The sequence below is a fragment of the Protopterus annectens genome, chromosome 13.part0, assembly GCF_019279795.1.
Source record: "Protopterus annectens isolate FY-2018-M chromosome 13.part0, PAN1.0, whole genome shotgun sequence".
NCBI classification, from domain to species: Eukaryota; Metazoa; Chordata; order Ceratodontiformes; family Protopteridae; genus Protopterus; species Protopterus annectens.
Genome location: NC_056747.1, coordinates 267,420,143 through 267,441,109, shown reverse-complemented (window position 1 = coordinate 267,441,109; position 20,967 = coordinate 267,420,143). Strand labels below are relative to the sequence as shown.

Genomic DNA, 20,967 nt, shown 5'->3' with positions numbered 1-20,967 from the left:
TCTAAGGGACCAAGCAGCCAAAGAAATTTCAAAGCTGCTACACAAAAGGGTCATCCAGGAAGTCCCAGCAGACCAGATAGGATCCGAAACTTACTCAAGGTTCTTTTTGGTACCAAAAAAGACAGGGGACTGGAGACCCATTTTGAATCTCAGCAGACTAAACAGGTTTGTACAAAGAACAACGTTTCGGATGGTCACGCTACAGTCCATTTTACCCTTCCAGGGTCAGGACAGTTGGATGTGCTCTATAGATCTTCAGGATGCGTACTACCACATCAAAATGCACAGGCGCTCCAGAAGATTTGTTCACTTCTGGCTGGGAGCCAGTCATTATCAGTTCAGAGCTCTGCCCTTCCATCTCACCACAGCCCCCAGGGTGTTCAACAAATGCATGGCAGTGGTTACGGCTCACCTGAGACGTCAGGGATTCCAGGTGTTTCCATATCTAGATGACTGGCTCCTCACTGCTTCCACCAGGCATCACCTCCTGCAAGCCCGGGATTACACTATCAAAACTTGCTCCAGGCTAGGTATCACAATAAATTTCGAAAAGTCTGCATTGTTGCCCTGTCAGCGTATCATTTATATAGGTGCAAATCTAAATACCAGAAACATGTTTGCGAACCTTCCACCAGACAGGATATCACTAATTCGCCAACAAGTACAGATTTTATTAACATGCAAAACAATTCAAGTCAGGTTCATCCTTCGAACACTGGGTTCCATGGTATCAGCAATTCTTCTTGTCCCCCTGGCTCGCTTTCACATGAGAATCCTCCAGTGGCTTCTATTCTCACAGTGGTCCTTCCAACAGCTTCCCATGTCTCACAAAATTATGATCACAGAAGCATGCAAGAAGCACCTCGCTTGGTGGATGGTCTCCCCATCAGTGTCTCAGGGCAGACCATTTGTGCCACCCCCTCCAGTTGTCACAGTGACCATGGACGCCTCCCTGATAGGGTGGGGGGGGCATTATCAGGGCAGGACTGTCCAAGGCACCTGGCAGCCTCACGAGTACCATTTGCATATAAATGTCTTGGAGATGAGAGCCGTGCTTTTAGCATTGCAGGCCCTTCAGGACTCTCTCCCTCCCGGGACCATTGCAATTCAAACGGACAATATGTCAGTGGTGTGGTACATCAACAAGCAGGGCGGAACCAGATCCTATCCTCTATGTCAAGAAGCACTCAGACTCTGGCAGTGGGCGATCTCTTCCCAACATTTTCTGATCACAACGCACATCCCTGGGAGTTCCAACATCGTTGCAGACAGTCTCAGCAGAGCAATTCTCATGCCTCACAAGTGGTCTCTGAATCAGGTAATTGCGGAACAAATCTTTCGCAAATGGGGTCAGCCTTGTTGCGACCTGTTCGCCACACCTTTCAACAGCAAGTGCAGCAATTTCTTCACCCTTCTTCCACTACCAGGCCACTCCCCCAGAGACACTCTAGTCCACGATTGGCCTCAGGGACTTCTTTACGCCTTTCCTCCGTTTCCCCTAATACCCAAACTCATACAGAGAGCAACTGCGTTGGGTTGCAAAATGATCCTCATTGCCCCTTACTGGTCTCAACAGATATGGTTCCCATTCCTGCATCATCTTCTCGAGCAGCCTTGGATTCTGGATCCTATTCCAGATCTACTGATTCATCAGTCGGGCAGACTGCATCGATCCCTTCAAACACTCCAGCTCACAGCTTGGTTGCTCCACTTCCAACCTTAGCCAGGCTTCCTAATATTTCCTCCTCTGTGCGGGAAATTATTATCTCATCACACAAATCCACAACTAGGAAAACTTATGCTAGCAAGTGGAAACATTTTTCTTGTTGGGCAGAGGCTAAGAATATAGATCCCTTTTAAGCCCCTGTCCACGAGATTCTGAAATTTTTAGTGGAACTCTTTCATTTTGGTTCTGCTTCTGCTACAATTAGGGTTCAGTTAGCTGCCATTTCGAATTTTCACATTGGTTTGTCTTCTAATAACATCATGTCTCACAAGCTGTGTACAGCCTTCCTCAAAGGAACCACTCTACTCAGGCCCCCAGTGAGGGATCTCCCACCTCCGTGGGATCTAAACTTGGTGCTAGCTCCCCTAATCTTGCCACCTTTTGAACCTGCAGCATCTTGTTCCATTAAGTTTTTATCCTGGAAAACTCTCTTTCTGGTAGCCATTACTTCTGCCAGATGTGTTTCGGAGCTTCAAGCTCTATGCATTTGTCCCCCATACTTAGTTTTCCATAACGATAGGGTCACTCTAAGGACCAGTCCTTCCTTCCTTCCTAAGGTCTGTACACAAAATAATTTGAATCAGTCCATAGACCTTCCTGTGTTCTTTCCTAATCACACCAATAACACAGAATATAAATTGCACCAGTTAGATGTTCACAGACAGCTGCGTTTTTATTTGCATAGGACAAAGGACATCAGGAAGTTGGACCAGCTCTTCCTTTCCTATACTGAGGGCAGACAGGTCCTTCCGGTCTAAAAGGTAACATTATCTAGATGGTTGTCTCAAATTATTTCATTAATTTACCAATTTAGAAACAATAAATTATTTACCAAACTTAAAGGCCACTCTACTAGGGCATTGTCTACCTCGGTGGCCTTCCAATCTAGGTTGCCCATGAAGTCTGTCTGTGCAGCTGCTATGTGGGCTAACCCACATACTTTCATTTCTCATTACAAATTAGACATTACTTCCAGGAACAGGGCTGATTTTGGTTCCACTGTTCTGAAGAGTCTGTTCCATTCAGCCACCCAGGATAGTAGGTGCTAGGGACGCTGTCCCAACCAGCAAAATGAGGGCGAGATAGACAACTTAACATAAAGAAGTTATGTACCTACCATAACGTTCCATGTTAGTTGTCTTCTTCTCACCTTCTTTCTTGCGTCCCACCCTCCATCCCCCTATCCTAGTGGATTGAGAGGAGCTCCTTTATTCAGATTTCATTGGCTGAACCTTCTCTGGTTGTCCTTTCTGCTTAGATAGCTTCATAGTTAGGTCCAAGGGGCTACTAGGACAGAGTTTCTTCCTTAAATATGTCTGGAATAGCTTTTTCAAATGAGATCTGAGTAGCTAGCGCCAGGCATCATAGGATACGGGGTAGCCTCGAGCCAGTAAACAGCTCTCGAGCTATTGAAGATGGCCGAGTCGGAGCCGAGGATCGGCTCTGAACCCAACCAACCAGCAAGAAAGAAGGTGAGAAGAAGACAACTAACATGGAACGTTATGGTAGGTACATAACTTCTTTTTACTGCTCTACCTTAGTGTGGGCTAACAGATATTTGGAGAGAAAACTTATCTACAGGGTATTGTGCTTAAATAGTGGGGCCAGTGGTCTGGGAAGGCTTCACATACTAAGCTGCCTCAGTCCTCTTGGCCATAGTCCTAATGTCTAACAAGGATGGACCTTCTTATGCATTACAGTAAGTAACTGTAATGCAACTTTCATTTATAAAGCTGATTTTCCCAAATTGATGATGTAATATCTTTTCACACATAACATTGATAAAAACTCTGTAAAGTACAATTTAGTTCCCAAACTACATCACTCATTGTATATGTAACTCCATGACTTTTTATATTTGTGTTTCTTTTACTATTTTTCTGTGTTGGAAGCAGATATTAAATTTAATAGATTGTTTATTTTAGTGTAAACTACCATATATTCTTGCCACACTGCGTGTTTGTATATTTCAAAAATAGCACCAGGAAAAGAGTTGCTATACATTTATTCAGCAGTGTCTTCAGTATTTTGATGCCTATAGCCTAATATTGACCCAGATATGTGCCCTTACTCCCTTGCTCAATGTGGTGCTGTACTGTACTCTTTTATTTCCTGTTAAGCCTTTTGTTGCAACCACCTATTCAATTGATAGGCTATTTTATGATTCCTGTCTATATGCAAAATGTATTTATTTATCCTTTTTTGACTGGATTAGTCCCACTAGGATAGTGGTCTCTTTTTAGGGGAAACGTTGTAAAGCATTTTTGAATGCCATTTTTTTTACATTATTGTACACTAATTCCAAATTATCCTTTCTCTTTGCTGTTCATAACTTAAAGATCAGTGTCACAGGTGTCCTTCCATCTCTGCCAACACATATTTATCATCTTATAACTGAACCATAAAACAGGCAAAAGAAAATTGTGGACAGTTTTGTATGTTTAAGGTACATTCCTAATGGTCATTATACCGATGTAAACCATTACAAAATTGACAACATTTTGTGGCAGGCTTCCGTTGTGTCATTCTGTCTAATGTCATGCAGAGAGAGCTGTTCTAAGGGGCTCATTAAAATATAATTAGCTTTAGTTTATAAGAGGAAAGCTTAAATGGGCTGTTTTCATAATTATGCTTGTCATGTTGTATATACTATCTAATTAAAAATAAAAAAGACAGTGCTGTCAGCCCCTGAATACAAACATTTGAAAGATCATTGCTTTCGTATAGAATATTTTCTTCACAGTTCTTTGTTGCCAGGGTAACATCTTGAAGATTTAAATGTTCTGCCCATTAACTTCATTGTGTTGTCTGAAACAGATAAGAGGTTCTGAGGGAAAGAAGCCACATATTTCTTCATATCTTAATAAATTAATTTTTAACTCAAGAATTTCTAAATGGCACTTTCACCACCAAGCAGTGACCTTAAAACCTGTAATAAAGCCAGAGAAATGTTTAAGACAATGAGTTTTCCTGTCAGTAATCAATAAGAACTGTGTGGAACATATGGAAAGCAAATGCTAAGACAGTTCTCATGTTTGTAGGTATTATTATACGTATTGTCAGTGGTTCTTATGTTTGTCTTTCTGTTTGACCATGTGAAAAATGCAGGTTTTACAGAACATGGTACACTGTGCTGACCTCAGCAACCCTACAAAGCCTCTGGAGCTGTATCGACTGTGGACAGACCGCATCATGGAGGAATTCTTTAGTGAAGGGGACCGAGAGCGAGAGAAGGGTATGGAGATCAGCCCTATGTGTGACAAGCACAATGCTTCCATTGAAAAGTCACAGGTAAGTCAAAGCATTATTAAGCAGAAAGCACATCTTCCAATATGTCAACTTATATTTGTTTAAGATGCCAGGAGACAAGTCGTAGTATGTATATTGTGTATGGGCCATGCATCACACCTTTTAGCTATCCTCCTCTCCTGTTCACCTCCATTTTCCATTTTTTTTTTCTTTTTCTTTTTTTTTTCTTTTCATCTTTACCTCCACCACTGACTTTAGTCTTCTATTCTCCTGATAGGCCTATTTGTTTCTTGGTGGCATAATTTTCCAGTGTCCTACCATTTCACTTGACAAACAGCTCCTCCCTTTTCAGGAGAACAAGACATTAACAGGCATATATTTTTGCATATCTAGGCCGAAGCTTTATTCTTCAGTTTGGAATTCGTTACTTCACCAAGTCTATCCTGTGTCCTTCCACTACAGCTGAATTACTTTACAGTTTCCCTTAAAAATGTTTTGTGTCTCAAAGTTATACCCTATTTCCCTTCTGCCCTCCTCAGAGAACAACAGCTAGTTCTCATACCATTTCCCTTGCTATCCCTTTTTCTCGTACTGGTCTTCCTCTGTACATTTTCTTGAATTTTTCATTCTTTTTCTAGGTATCTTCTTCAGAGCTGGATGATGCATTCCACTGGAATGCTTACCAATAAATGACAGAGAACCAAAATTACATTATCTGTGGAATCTCTATCCCTTGGGCATCCTGCTTGCCTTGACTGCTACTTTATTGCTCATTTCTGTGTGATTTGTAGCTGCATTTATGACCACACCAATGCCTTTTTCTTGTTCTGAATCTTTGAGTTGCAGGGTACCCCCCACAAGCTTATATATCATCTCATACATATTGCTTCCAGCTGCAGCAACTCTGCTGATCCTTAGCTGCCAGCTTTTGGCCTGTGCTGATAGCTTTATTAAGTTTGTATTAAAAATGGTTCCCACCATCCTCTTCTGTTCCTATTTTTATACCATTTGCAGAGAGGTTGACCTGTTTTTTATACCTTATATAATGTCAGCAACACAGCAAGAGGTTCTCCGGTTCAATTCTCAGCTGGGGTGCCTTCTGTGCGGAGTCTGCATGTCCTTCCTGTGGTCGCGTGGGTTTCCTCCGGGTGCTCCGGTTTCCTCCCACATCCCAAAGACATGCAGTAGGTGGATTGGACACTCTAAATTGGCCCTAGGTGTGAGTGTGTGCATGTGTGTGCCTTCTGTGGAAGGTTGGGCGCCGGGCTGGCAACTCGACACCGTAAAACTCCACTGCCAATCATGAGCAGATAGATGATCCGCTCTGACGACCCCTAACGGGGAAAAGCCGAAAGAAGAAGATAATGTCAGCAACAAATGTATTGAAAAGAACAGGTAATGGTTAAGCTTCACTGACATCCCACTACCTACCTCTTTTTGTCTTCAAGATGATGTCTTCAGTGCCCCCCATCTGTCCTACCCACTTGACACATTTTCACTCGTTAGATCATTTTATCTCCTACCTGCAGCCATTCAGGATTCTTACAAGCCTTTGTTGCAGCGCTGATTTGAAGAACTGGCTGAAGTCATCATCATCCATCTGGACTCCACTCATATTTTCTTAGGGCAAGCTATGTGGCGTGATGTTCTGGAGGTTGTTCTCCAGAAACCAGATCAGTCTTCTACAGCACTGTAGTTGGCTCATCTGACACTCTCCATTCTGGCACCTCTCAACACTAAGTTGGGGAGCAAAAAAAAAAAAAAAACCGTTGTACTTCAGTCTAGGATTCCACCCTCCTCTCCTGCAGTTGAGCTTCTAATCCCTGTCATGCCCTCACATTTATGGGTGGAGCAAAAAAAATCAGATCTACCATTCACTCCCCCTAGCACCTTGTACCCAGGCCAGATACCCCTTTCTCCCCACCCTAACTACTGTTCTGGTCTCTTTAATAGCTGCTATTCCCCACTAATGATGTTGGACAAAACAGTTGATATTGTCCCAAGATGCTTTTGGCACCCCACCTTGTGGAGTGACACTACAGTTGCACAATTTCAGTCCTCAGGAATCTCCTCCCTGGCCAAGGATCTGTTGAACAGTTCCAGCACTCATCCTGGAGGTATCCCATGCAGCTGCTATGCCTTACCCTTCCTGAGTGCAAGCAGCTCCTTCTCTACTGCCTAAGTCATCCCATTAATTTACCTCTCATCTTCCTCCTCCTCCCTTCCCTTACTGGAGCTCTGACCCTCTTGCTTTCGTAGTGAAGACAGAGTCAAAGAATGTTTTCAGAATCTCCAGCTAATCTCATTCCTACTTAAGTGCCTTACCTTCTTTCATGAGTTGGTACATCTTGTTATTACCTTTCTTCCTGCTTTTTAGTTAAATTACCCCTTCAGTGTTCCCTTATTCCTTCTTAAAGGTCTCTTTCCATCCTTTTCATGTATTTTCTAATCTCCCTTTCTGCTCTTTTTGTGTATTCTTTGTGCTCCTATCCTGCTACACCTCCTGATCCTTTCCGTTTCCTACAGGCCTCCTTCTGGGTTCTATCCATGTACTCGGTGTTGATTTTGTTCACTTTTATTTTTACTGAACCTGTTTGCTAGGTTACCATATATGCTTACTCACTACAAATTATAGCAGAGTATTTTAGTTCAGTGTCAATGTGCTGTTCTTTCTCCAAGACTGTACTACTAGTGAAAGAACATGTTATCTTATTAATATTTTTTTTAACTTTTTTTAAGTATTGTACTTCTGCTGAGTTGCAGTGACTTCAGAATGAGAATTATAGAGTTGGGGCGTGGGAATGGAGGGATGGCTTACACTCCCCAAAAACATTTATTTAAATTTAAATGGAATGCTTTTTTGAGTACTATTTGAGATGTTTTATGTACTTAAGGAAACAGTTTGTACACTGGTACATAAGGAAATGTGTTTCAAATAGGGATAAATAAAGGGGACATGGAGAACTTCCTTCTCATTATCTGTTATTGCTTTATTGACCTCTCAAGTGAGCCACATAGGCCATCTCCTTTTGTCTTTCTTTTCAAGTCCTTGCTGTAATACCTTATGTTCTCTTCCAAAGTCTGTTTGTCATTTTTGTTTATATTAGTCTGTCTCCCGTTTTACTGACCACCCTTTCCCTCATGAAAACCCACAGCACCATTTTAGTATATTACTCTTGCAACTCATCCCACGTTTGTGTGCAGTTTTGATTAAGGCAAATCTTTGTGGACAGATAGTCTTATATTTTGAACTCTGGTATTCTGAGCTAGGCTACCTTGTCTTTTCTTTAGTTGTAAGAACTTAACAGCGGCACATTGTCTCAGAATGTACTTTGTTGGCTTTGTTGGCTTGTATGCAAGTAAATCATTCTGCCTTTCTAGATTATACCAGTTAATCATCAAATGCCTTTTCACTTGAGACTCACTGTATGTTTCACTATTAGATCTGCAATTCAAGGTTATGGGTCTCTGCTTTAGCAGAACAGCTTTTTAGCTTACTCCAGAGTTCAGGACACAGCAATTAATTTACATATTTATTTAATATTTTCTAATGTTAATACTTGCTTCATCAGACCCCTTAACTGTACCTATTTTGAAGGAGTATACCTGTTTTCAGGTCTGATTTTCCTCTGTACAGGCTGTACCTATTTTTGGAAGTATGTCTAGCTTAATTTACCCCTTCACACGACTTTCTGAATCCCCTTAATCACATATGATTTCTGAAGCTGTCTAGACCACAGAAAACCATACTATATGACTGACATACTAGTAGCAGCAATAATTTAAACATGAAAGGCAGACATCTTGAGTCTCCCTTTTTCAGAAGCAAAAATATATAATCATAAAAATATACTCAAAGAAAATTGTAAGGTATCGATGGGCAGTGGTGAACTTATTAAAGTTGTGGGTAACAGACCTAAATTCACTTACAAGAAATGCTCTAACATCAAGTTCATGTTAGAACAAGCACCCAGTATAGTAGTACAACTGGGACTTATTCATGTAAAAAATGCAAACAGTGTAGATATATTTGTAGTGCTTCATCTGTTTCATTTAAACATTGCAACAGGACCGTCTGTGCTAGGGGTAACTTTTCTTGTGCCAATGAGAATGTAGTATATGTGGCTATGTGTGACTTCTGTCCTTCCTTTTATACTGGGAAGACTGTAAGATGTTTAAAAGGAGAATTTATGAACATATTCTGGCCATCAAAAAGAGAGACTTCACTAATGCTGTTGCCAAACATGCCAATACTTGTTTAGACTTTAAGAAATTTTCTTTTTTTGTTTTGGACAAAGCAGTTAATGAGGATTTTTCAGGAAATTACAATGCTTTTTTGGAATGTAAAGAATTTTTATGGCAAATCAACATGGCAGCTGAGAGACCACCAGGTTTAAATGAAAGCATTAATATTAAATGCTTTTTATTGTTGAAGTAATGTTTTGGACAACACAAGATTTTATTACAAAATGTTTTTTATATAAATGTTTTATACATTATTACGAGTGATGAAAAAAACTGCAATCCAAATTGTAGCTTGCTACAGATCACCCACCATGACCCAGGATTCCCACTCCTCTTTTCTTGATGTACTGGAAAATATTAGGGTTCAACCAATTACCATTGTAATCAAACCCAGAGCTGTTGGACATGCTCCACTTAAAGAAATCCCAATCCCTCCGAGCTACACGCTCTAGGGACCTAAATCTTGTCACCACAATAAACAGAATATGCCGGAGGGATAGATTCCTGTCCCAGAAACTTCCCATACTCTGGAATAAACTACCTATCTGCATCAAACAAAGCTCCTGATTAGCACTCTTCAAGAAAAATCTTTGATGATTGGATGGGAAATAGGAAATTCACCCCAGGGATCACCTCTGTGACTCTGCTCGACAGTGGCACAGGAAAATAATTTTTTTGGGTGGCAAAAGCCAGGGTACCTTTTTGGCTGGGCTTGTATAGGCCCTAGGGCCGATAGCCTAGTACCTACCTATGAACCTATGATAAATATACACACAAATAAATACATTTATGTACATTTACATATATTTGCTGTTTTAAGTGTGTAGAACCAATTTTTATTGGAGTATTTAAGTCATGTAATTTTATTTGCCTGCTTTAAAATGTGAAATGTGAGAGTGGTTTCATTTTCTAATGACGTTCATGTGAATAAATTGAACAAAATCACTTTCACAATGTGTTTATCAGTCCTGCCAGTTACATTTCCCATCCTCTGGTCATTGTTAGGTGGCAATGCATGAAACCACGTGCCTACACTCTCTGAGGGTTATTCTCTGATCATTCATTTTCAACTGCCTTGGCTGGCTACTTATCAGGGTCAGGTTGCTAGTGACATAAACAGTTAAGCCCCCACAGTATTACACCAGCTGTATCGGATTGTTATTGTCATGCTGTGTCCTTGTTCTGTTTTGAAACATTCAACTAAAGGGGACATGTCCTTCTTAACACTTTATTAGAATGTTCATTGCTAGAAGAGTGCACATTATGTGGCATGTTTTTATAATTATGAAGTTATATACAGGGAAGCAGAACTGAGAAGCCAAGTCTGATGGAAATTACTACTTAAAATTCAATTCTACTTAAAGTGCAATTTTGTATTAAGATGTTCTGCTTAAATACTATATAGGTGTAACCATTTTTTTTTATTACAGGTTGGTTTTATTGACTACATTGTGCATCCTTTGTGGGAAACTTGGGCAGACCTTGTGCATCCTGATGCCCAAGAGATTCTGGACACATTAGAGGACAACAGGGAGTGGTACCAAAACATGATTGCACAAACCCCTTCTCCTCCACCAGAGGACAATGAAAAAGAAGGTAACAGTGGTGGTGAGAAGTTTCAGTTTGAACTTACACTGGAGGAGGAGAGGGAGTCAGATTCTGACCAGGAGGAGACTGAGAGCCCTGTGGAGGAAGATAACAGTTGCAGTGATTCAAGGACCGCTGCAACAGATGACTCTGAATCGGCAGAGCTTCAAGGCAGCTATGAAGGAACCGAAGCATCATCTCCAACAGACTTGTGCAAAAATGCAGCAGATAGGTCCTTAACAGACTCCTCAGCCAAGGGTTACCTTAGTCAAACCCAAATCATTTTAACAAGCCAGAAGGAATCCCCACACATAGACAATAGGAAGACCAATGAAAGAACTCTTTCACAAGATGAATCGGGCACTTCAGTGTTACAGACAGTCAAGAAGACAAGCAGTACAAGGGAGACAGAGTATTGCATAGATCAGGAGGGGAACATCACTTTCCTCTCACTGGACACATAATGATTGCCTAGGATACCCTTTGCAATGGTAATAGGTAGTGAACATTGCAGTGTATTTGGTTGTTGTTGGAAAGGCAGCTGAAATAATTTTTGGGCGGGGTTAATATACTATTAATTTCTCAGTAATAATGATACATGAAAGAGTAATGGTGCAGCACAGATCAGACTTCCCCCATACCAGCTCTCTCAAAGTATGTAACAGAGATGGCCCACATATGGAACAGGAATTTCTATGAAAAGAAGTACTTTTTGGAAAAGCTGTTCTTTGTAGACCAAAACCACACTGCAGTAAACGTTTCAGAATATACATTTTAATATTTGGGATTAGATGATTGAATTGTGAGTGGCAGGAATGAGCAACAACCCTGGAGCTCCATTCAGAAGGTCACAGTAGGACTGGGCAGGACATTGCGAGTGGAATAGTGGCCAGAGAAGTGGCAATTCTTGATGTCTTCCTTTGGGTAAGATCCATCCTGCCCCAAAACAGGGTCTTATGACTTTTTGTGACAGAAAGTACTTACAGCAATGGATCCCTAAAACATAACTGATTTATTTTCCAGTTCATCATTGTTTCACAAGGATTTTGCTTTATTTTACCTCACTCACTGTTTTAACTAGAATTACAGAAATGTTCACTACACTGAACTTGCAACTGCCAAATATTTATAGTACCTGAATAGACAACTACACGTGCAAACACCTCAGGGCATAAATGAATACCATACTTATTGGCAATGTTTGCAGACACTGATGTGACTGGGTATCCCTGCTTATCACAGCTGACTTGGAGAACTGGACTTTGTAGTTTTCTTTTCTTTAAACTAGAGTAACATCTTTATCCATACCTTCATACTACTGGTCACAAGAAAAGCAAAGCACTGTGGTTTCTTGCAAGACTTCCTTGTTAAATATTAAATCTCTTGGCACCTGTAGATGAATTACTGTAATCACACTTAACATGTTTTATTCATTTGCATATTTGTTTATTACAGGCCTTCAAGTCATTTGTATTTTGAATCGGTGAACCTGCATTTCTGTTTGTGTTATCCTGGAGGACATAAGCCAGACTTTTTGTCAGTTTTAAGCAATACCTTTCCATTCTGACCCAGGTCTTGCACCTACACCTTCTGTAATTAATACCACATGAATCCATATATTTATGGGGAACCTGAGATGTAGCCTTACTATTTGCAGAGTGTATCTGCTTGCCCTTAATGAGAAGATACAGTACATACCAGAGTGGGTAGTAGCCAGAAGGTGTATAATTTCTAGGCTAAGGGCAGTATCTGTGGCAGAACAAATGACCATAGACTAGATGAAAGAGAAAGTGTCACTCCCATTTTCTAAGCTTTGACCTGTGCAGTACAAGGGTCAGCACCACATTTGAGGACTTTGGTAATCTTTTGAAGATACACTGGCATCAGTAAAGCAAGGGAAGGACTTTGAGATTATTGTAACAAACACCCTCACATCTTAAAGCAGCATACCAGGACAACACTTTATGCACCACCTTACAAAGACCATCCTCTTAATATGGTAGTGGTATAAGAGATGTGTCAGTCTATCAGCTCAGTAGTACCGTGCCTTTTTTGAGATGCTGCATGTCAAAAAACATTTTGGCATGGTTGAAGCACAACTATGGGAGGCTAAAACGATAACAGGACTCAGTCCACTGGTACAGTTGCTAAAGTCAAAAAAAGTTTGGAGGTTGAATGATTATTCTTAGGTAGTAAAACAGCTCTCTCAAAGGCCATATATAGAGATGATACAAAATAAAACTCAGTTCCAGAGTTTGTTTTCAGTTTAATGTGTATGCTGAGTATCAACATGTGCATGGAATTTACATGAAAGAGGGGTGCTCTTGGAAATATACGGGTACTTCTTGAGGGTTACCAGCATATGTTGTGAAGTCCTTTTCTAAATAACAAAGGTCAGCATGGCCCATAGGCAGGTGGTGGAACTGAGAAATTGAACAAAATCACTTTCACAATGTGTTTATCAGTCCTGCCAGTTACATTTCCCATCCTCTGGTCATTGTTAGGTGGCAATGCATGAAACCACGTGCCTACACTCTCTGAGGGTTATTCTCTGATCATTCATTTTCAACTGCCTTGGCTGGCTACTTATCAGGGTCAGGTTGCTAGTGACATAAACAGTTAAGCCCCCACAGTATTACACCAGCTGTATCGGATTGTTATTGTCATGCTGTGTCCATGTTCTGTTTTGAAACATTCAACTAAAGGGGACATGTCCTTCTTAACACTTTATTAGAATGTTCATTGCTAGAAGAGTGCACATTATGTGGCATGTTTTTATAATTATGAAGTTATATACAGGGAAGCAGAACTGAGAAGCCAAGTCTGATGGAAATTACTACTTAAAATTCAATTCTACTTAAAGTGCAATTTTGTATTAAGATGTTCTGCTTAAATACTATATAGGTGTAACCATTTTTTTTTATTACAGGTTGGTTTTATTGACTACATTGTGCATCCTTTGTGGGAAACTTGGGCAGACCTTGTGCATCCTGATGCCCAAGAGATTCTGGACACATTAGAGGACAACAGGGAGTGGTACCAAAACATGATTGCACAAACCCCTTCTCCTCCACCAGAGGACAATGAAAAAGAAGGTAACAGTGGTGGTGAGAAGTTTCAGTTTGAACTTACACTGGAGGAGGAGAGAGAGTCAGATTCTGACCAGGAGGAGACTGAGAGCCCTGTGGAGGAAGATAACAGTTGCAGTGATTCAAGGACCGCTGCAACAGATGACTCTGAATCGGCAGAGCTTCAAGGCAGCTATGAAGGAACCGAAGCATCATCTCCAACAGACTTGTGCAAAAATGCAGCAGATAGGTCCTTAACAGACTCCTCAGCCAAGGGTTACCTTAGTCAAACCCAAATCATTTTAACAAGCCAGAAGGAATCCCCACACATAGACAATAGGAAGACCAATGAAAGAACTCTTTCACAAGATGAATCGGGCACTTCAGTGTTACAGACAGTCAAGAAGACAAGCAGTACAAGGGAGACAGAGTATTGCATAGATCAGGAGGGGAACATCACTTTCCTCTCACTGGACACATAATGATTGCCTAGGATACCCTTTGCAATGGTAATAGGTAGTGAACATTGCAGTGTATTTGGTTGTTGTTGGAAAGGCAGCTGAAATAATTTTTGGGCGGGGTTAATATACTATTAATTTCTCAGTAATAATGATACATGAAAGAGTAATGGTGCAGCACAGATCAGACTTCCCCCATACCAGCTCTCTCAAAGTATGTAACAGAGATGGCCCACATATGGAACAGGAATTTCTATGAAAAGAAGTACTTTTTTTTGGAAAAGCTGTTCTTTGTAGACCAAAACCACACTGCAGTAAACGTTTCAGAATATACATTTTAATATTTGGGATTAGATGATTGAATTGTGAGTGGCAGGAATGAGCAACAACCCTGGAGCTCCATTCAGAAGGTCACAGTAGGACTGGGCAGGACATTGCGAGTGGAATAGTGGCCAGAGAAGTGGCAATTCTTGATGTCTTCCTTTGGGTAAGATCCATCCTGCCCCAAAACAGGGTCTTATGACTTTTTGTGACAGAAAGTACTTACAGCAATGGATCCCTAAAACATAACTGATTTTTTTTCCAGTTCATCATTGTTTCACAAGGATTTTGCTTTATTTTACCTCACTCACTGTTTTAACTAGAATTACAGAAATGTTCACTACACTGAACTTGCAACTGCCAAATATTTATAGTACCTGAATAGACAACTACACGTGCAAACACCTCAGGGCATAAATGAATACCATACTTATTGGCAAAGTTTGCAGACACTGATGTGACTGGGTATCCCTGCTTATCACAGCTGACTTGGAGAACTGGACTTTGTAGTTTTCTTTTCTTTAAACTAGAGTAACATCTTTATCCATACCTTCATACTACTGGTCACAAGAAAAGCAAAGCACTGTGGTTTCTTGCAAGACTTCCTTGTTAAATATTAAATCTCTTGGCACCTGTAGATGAATTACTGTAATCACACTTAACATGTTTTATTCATTTGCATATTTGTTTATTACAGGCCTTCAAGTCATTTGTATTTTGAATCGGTGAACCTGCATTTCTGTTTGTGTTATCCTGGAGGACATAAGCCAGACTTTTGTCAGTTTTAAGCAATACCTTTCCATTCTGACCCAGGTCTTGCACCTACACCTTCTGTAATTAATACCACATGAATCCATATATTTATGGGGAACCTGAGATGTAGCCTTACTATTTGCAGAGTGTATCTGCTTGCCCTTAATGAGAAGATACAGTACATACCAGAGTGGGTAGTAGCCAGAAGGTGTATAATTTCTAGGCTAAGGGCAGTATCTGTGGCAGAACAAATGACCATAGACTAGATGAAAGAGAAAGTGTCACTCCCATTTTCTAAGCTTTGACCTGTGCAGTACAAGGGTCAGCACCACATTTGAGGACTTTGGTAATCTTTTGAAGATACACTGGCATCAGTAAAGCAAGGGAAGGACTTTGAGATTATTGTAACAAACACCCTCACATCTTAAAGCAGCATACCAGGACAACACTTTATGCACCACCTTACAAAGACCATCCTCTTAATATGGTAGTGGTATAAGAGATGTGTCAGTCTATCAGCTCAGTAGTACCGTGCCTTTTTGAGATGCTGCATGTCAAAAAACATTTTGGCATGGTTGAAGCACAACTATGGGAGGCTAAAACGATAACAGGACTCAGTCCACTGGTACAGTTGCTAAAGTCAAAAAAAGTTTGGAGGTTCAATGATTATTCTTAGGTAGTAAAACAGCTCTCTCAAAGGCCATATATAGAGATGATACAAAATAAAACTCAGTTCCAGAGTTTGTTTTCAGTTTAATGTGTATGCTGAGTATCAACATGTGCATGGAATTTACATGAAAGAGGGGTGCTCTTGGAAATATACGGGTACTTCTTGAGGGTTACCAGCATATGTTGTGAAGTCCTTTTCTAAATAACAAAGGTCAGCATGGCCCATAGGCAGGTGGTGGAACTGAAAAGTGTACCAAAGAAGAGCTGTAAAATGAGGCTGTGTGAGACTTAGTTGAGTATTTGGATCCTGCATCCATGCATATTAAGTTTTTAGCATCTTCGCATAGCATCTCTCTGTTTAGAGATGCAGTCGTTGTCTCATGGAGATAACTTTCCTGTACAGAACCATAATGTTCCTGTCCCTCCTTGTCAGTTTATATATTTCACTGCTCTAACAACACAGCATTGAAATAAGTAAAAATACAGAATCAGGGAATTCTTGTATGGGAATTCATTCCAAATCTGCATCATCTCTCATGATCCTAGTTGTTGATGAGTTATAGTTTCATCCATATATGACTGGATAACTGGGACTTGGTAGGGGTTGAAAGGGATGGAGTGTGGATTATGTTGTAGTCTCTTGACAGATTCGTTTCTCTCTATGTACAGTAATAGCTTATGACATAACTAGCAGAAACTGTGATGGAAGCAACGTCGCACATTACACACATTTAATTCAAACTCAGTGATGCAGAAACTGCAATAGAAGCAGTGTGGCACATTACACACATTTAATTCAAACTCAGTGATGCAGAAACTGCAATAGAAGCAGCGTGGCACATTACACACATTTATTTCAAACGCAGTGATGCAGAAACTGCAATAGAAGCAGCGTCGCACATTATACACATTTAATTCAAACTCAGTGATGCAGAAAATGCAATGGAAGCAGTGTGGCACATTACACACATTTAATTCAAACTCAGTGATGCAGAAACTGCAATGGAAGCAGCGTCGCACATTACACACATTTAATTCAAACTCAGTGATGCAGAAACTGCAATGGAAGCAGTGTCGCACATTACACACATTTAATTCAAACTCATCAATGCAGAAACTGTGATGGAACAGCGTGGCATATTACACATATTTAATTCAAACTCAGTGATGCAGAAACTGCAATGGAAGCAGCGTCGCACATTACACACATTTAATTCAAACTCAGTGATGCAGAAACTGCAATGGAAGCAGCGTCACACATTACACACATTTAATTCAAACTGAGTGATGCAGAAACTGCAATGGAAGCAGCGTCACACATTACACACATTTAATTCAAACTCAGTGATGCAGAAACTGCAATGGAAGCAGTGTCGCACATTACACACATTTAATTCAAACTCATCAATGCAGAAACTGCAATGGAAGCAGGGTCGCACATTACACACATTTAATTCAAACTCAGTGATGCAGAAACTCTGATGAAAGCAATGTGGCACATTACACACACTTAATTCAAACTCAATGATGTATTACAGACTAAGCAGAGAAGGGAAGGAGCCTTGAATTCATTTATGATATTTGAACTTGGATTAAAGAACATCTGAGACAATGCCATAAGTTAGTTGTACCCTCCTTGCCACTGAATACTGTTTAAGTAAAATAATGAAAATAGCACTGACAGGAAAAGACGACTTTGTAAGGTCATTTAAGACTTTCCTTCTTGCCATTAATCTATTGTCTGTACAAAATTTTATCCTTCCCAGTCTTTTGAATGTCAAAGTTCTTTACTTATCCAAGCTATGCTACAGTCACTTACATTTGTAGTAATGGCTGTAACAACTGTTAGGGAGTTCTATCACCCTTCCTGAAAAGCAGGCTTTACTTAGCTAACTAATTGTCCCCCTTTTTTTCAATTCTCACCATGACCCTGAGCTCTTAAGTTTGTATCCTTAAGTAGTTCATGTTATTATTTTAGAACGCAAAGATTAGTACTATGTCACACTGAAGTTCCTTGTAGTTGATGTTGCAGTACTAATCCTTGGGGGGGGGGGGTCCTGCCATGCAGAAGCTCACTACTAGCACCAGTTCCAGAGTTTTTTTAGACAGATTTCCGATGGCTGACATTCAGACATCAGCACCATCCTCAGTTCTTTCTAGCCATGCAGTCCAATGCTTAACCTAATGTTTGCAGCCTGTTGGCTGGTTTGTTTTCTCTGGAATTTTCAGCAAACAATTTTTAGATAAGTATCCTGAGGGGGAATTCTTTTCTGTGATTAATGCTCAAAAAAGTTAATAACTGCTTGAAGTACAGGAAGCAAATCCCACAAAAAGATTTTCATTCCTTTTGTCTGCTTTGCTGGGACCTCACCAAATGTTTCTTATCATCAGGACTGTGCTAGGTTTAGAGCTAAAACCCTTAAGCATAGGGCCAAAGTGCTTGCAGCATGTGGAATCCACAGTGCCAGTCCATGCCACCTATCCACCCTCCTTGGCTTCGGCTGCTACTTTACCTAAGAAAGAAAAAAATAATAAGCCTAAGGAAGAGGAATCAGTAGATGATTGTGATCCCTTTGTGTCTGCAACTAAGTTGATCAAAGACTTTGATGAGACACTTGCTTAACCACTGGTCCGGTGACATCTATACCCGAGCCCACTGATGTGATGATCGGGAGACTGCCATGGCAGCAGGTCACTCAGCTTTACTCACTCCAATTTCTTCGTTGATCAAGTCTGAGGTAGTTCAGCAGGCATTAGCTTCTGATGTCTGAATGTTGGTTACCAAGCGAGAAGGTTGTCTTCCATGGTTGTACAGGAACACATACCTTCTACCAGTATCAAAACCCCTGTCATCTGACCAAGGACCGAGTCCACCCTTATTAAAATGGATGCCTAAACCAAAACAAACAGTCTGGCTCAGCCTACTTCCCAATTTGCTACTACTACCCAGGTCGAAACTCAGGATTTAAAAAAAAATTGCCTAGGAATTCATGGCCTTTATGAAGTCCAGGGAGCCCAACCAGACACCACTAACTACCCTTGTAACCTTTCCCAATAAAAGACCAGGAGGTGTGCCTCTCCAGAATAGACTAATTCCTCAGAATCTAAGGATGAGGAGGAATTATCTTATTCTGAACACCTCCTCCCTCAATGCTATCCTGACTCTGATTCAGATGATATCCTTTCATCAGCCTCCCCCCAGAGGATTTGTCCTTATGGGATGCACTTCGTAGGAAGAAAGAGGCTTTGAAATGGGAGAGTATTGAATTTTCTCAAGCTCAGACTCATTATTGGCAGCTACTAAGTCTGCCATCCTCTAGACTATGATATATCCCTCCAGTCTATGTGGTGTTAGATGATGTTTTAAAGGACATCTCTCTTCAAGCAGACTCATTGCCCCCTACACCAAGGAAGCCTGATCATTTTTGCAGAATGCTGGACTCTCATAAACATCTGTACAAGAACCCATAAGCTGACCCATCTGTAGTTACCATTGAAGCCACTAAGGGTGAAACTAAGCTTGCTACTGGATATCCACTTCCTAGTGACAAGGATAGTAGACTGCTGGATAGATTTGGGGAAAAGACATTTACATCTGCTACCTTGTCTATGAGGGCTCTTAACTGTCAATTCCACATGTTAAAATACCTAAGAGTTCTTGCAAAATCAAATTCTTGACAAAGCAGAAGGCATTGCAGATAAGTCCTTACTAAAGGACATACAGGAGATAGCTAGAGCAGCACTACAGGTTTCCAGGCAGCAGCTACTGGCTCTGTCATCAGGAGTCATTCTTGGCCTAGGACACAGCCACTTTCTGACCAAAAAGGCTGAGCTTTTGGATAAATAATTCCCTTTTGGGCCTCCTGCAGAGAAGGTTGTCAAGAAACTGGACAAGAAAGGAAAACAAATAAACACTGCAAAGGAAGTATATTTGTCCCCAACCCCTAGATATAAAGAAATGAAATGCCTTCCAACTATTGGCCTTTGCCACTGAAGCAAGATAAGTAGAGGCCTCCCTGATTTAAAAGACCAAGACAGTCCAGAAGATGGCAACCCAAGCAATGCCTCAGGCCTGGAGGTCCCAACGATTCTACCCCCCAAAGAGAACAGCTGTCACTATCCAAAGCTCCTCTCCCCCTTCTATTCCATCTGCAGGAAGATTGTCTTCCTTTCTGCACCAGTGGAAGCTCATCACTTCAGACCTGTGGGTACTAGGTATCATAGAAATAGGTTACTTCATCCAATTCAAAGAGAAACCTCACTTTTTAGGTGTCCCAAAACCTCTAAAGGGAGAGGAATCTCCCATTCCACCCATTCTGTGAGAGCTTTTGCAAAAGGGATCCATCCAACCAGTCCCTGCAGGAGAGGAGGAAACAGGTTTCTATTCAAGGCTTTTCCTGGCACCTAGAAAGGAAGGTATTTGGTGACCAATTTTAGACCTATCCAAGTTAAATAATTTCCTAAACTTTTCCAAGTTCAAGATGCTGACTCTACAGAAATTGCTACCCATGATCTTTCTAGGAGCACACATGGTTACACTAGACCTGAAGAATGCATATCTTCACATTCCTATAGCAAGGGAACACAGAATATACCTTTAATTTATAGCAGCAGGTTCCCAGTGCCAATTCTGTGCTGTACCATTTGGTTTATCCACAACTCCCAGAGTATTCACTGCATGTCTAGCTCCAGTTATAGCACAGTGCAGAGCACTAGGAGTGCACATTAACTTCTAAGTGGAAGATTGTCTTATTCAGGGAAAAACTATCCCAGAACATCAAGCAGCCTTACAGGCTGCAGTGGGCTTCTTTCAGAGGGTAGGGCTCGCCCTTGATCTTTGCCAAGTCCTGGCTTCAGCCCCAGACAAGAATCCTCTTCATGAGTGCACTGA

At 40.8% G+C, this 20,967-nt stretch overlaps 2 protein-coding genes across 4 annotated transcripts in view; both read left to right on the top strand.

Moving 5' to 3' along the window:
- LOC122787231 (cAMP-specific 3',5'-cyclic phosphodiesterase 4D-like) overlaps nt 1-12,330 on the top strand; it is a 1,697,022-nt gene extending 1,684,692 nt beyond the window's left edge. For all 3 annotated transcript variants that reach the window (XM_044053831.1, XM_044053830.1, XM_044053832.1), the window contains 2 exons: nt 4,835-5,017; nt 10,651-12,330. In XM_044053831.1, the coding sequence (XP_043909766.1) occupies nt 4,835-5,017; nt 10,651-11,271 (804 nt within the window). In that variant the 3' untranslated portion in view covers nt 11,272-12,330. The remainder of the gene's footprint in view (nt 1-4,834; nt 5,018-10,650) is intronic.
- A 561-nt stretch (nt 12,331-12,891) lies between these two features.
- On the top strand, nt 12,892-15,942 carry LOC122787892 (cAMP-specific 3',5'-cyclic phosphodiesterase 4B-like). Its single transcript, XM_044054815.1, has 2 exons — nt 12,892-12,945; nt 13,737-15,942. Exons 1-2 carry the CDS (start codon nt 12,892-12,894, stop codon nt 14,355-14,357), a joined length of 675 nt encoding a protein of 224 aa, XP_043910750.1. The 3' UTR covers nt 14,358-15,942.
- Nucleotides 15,943-20,967: the final 5,025 nt, after the last annotated feature.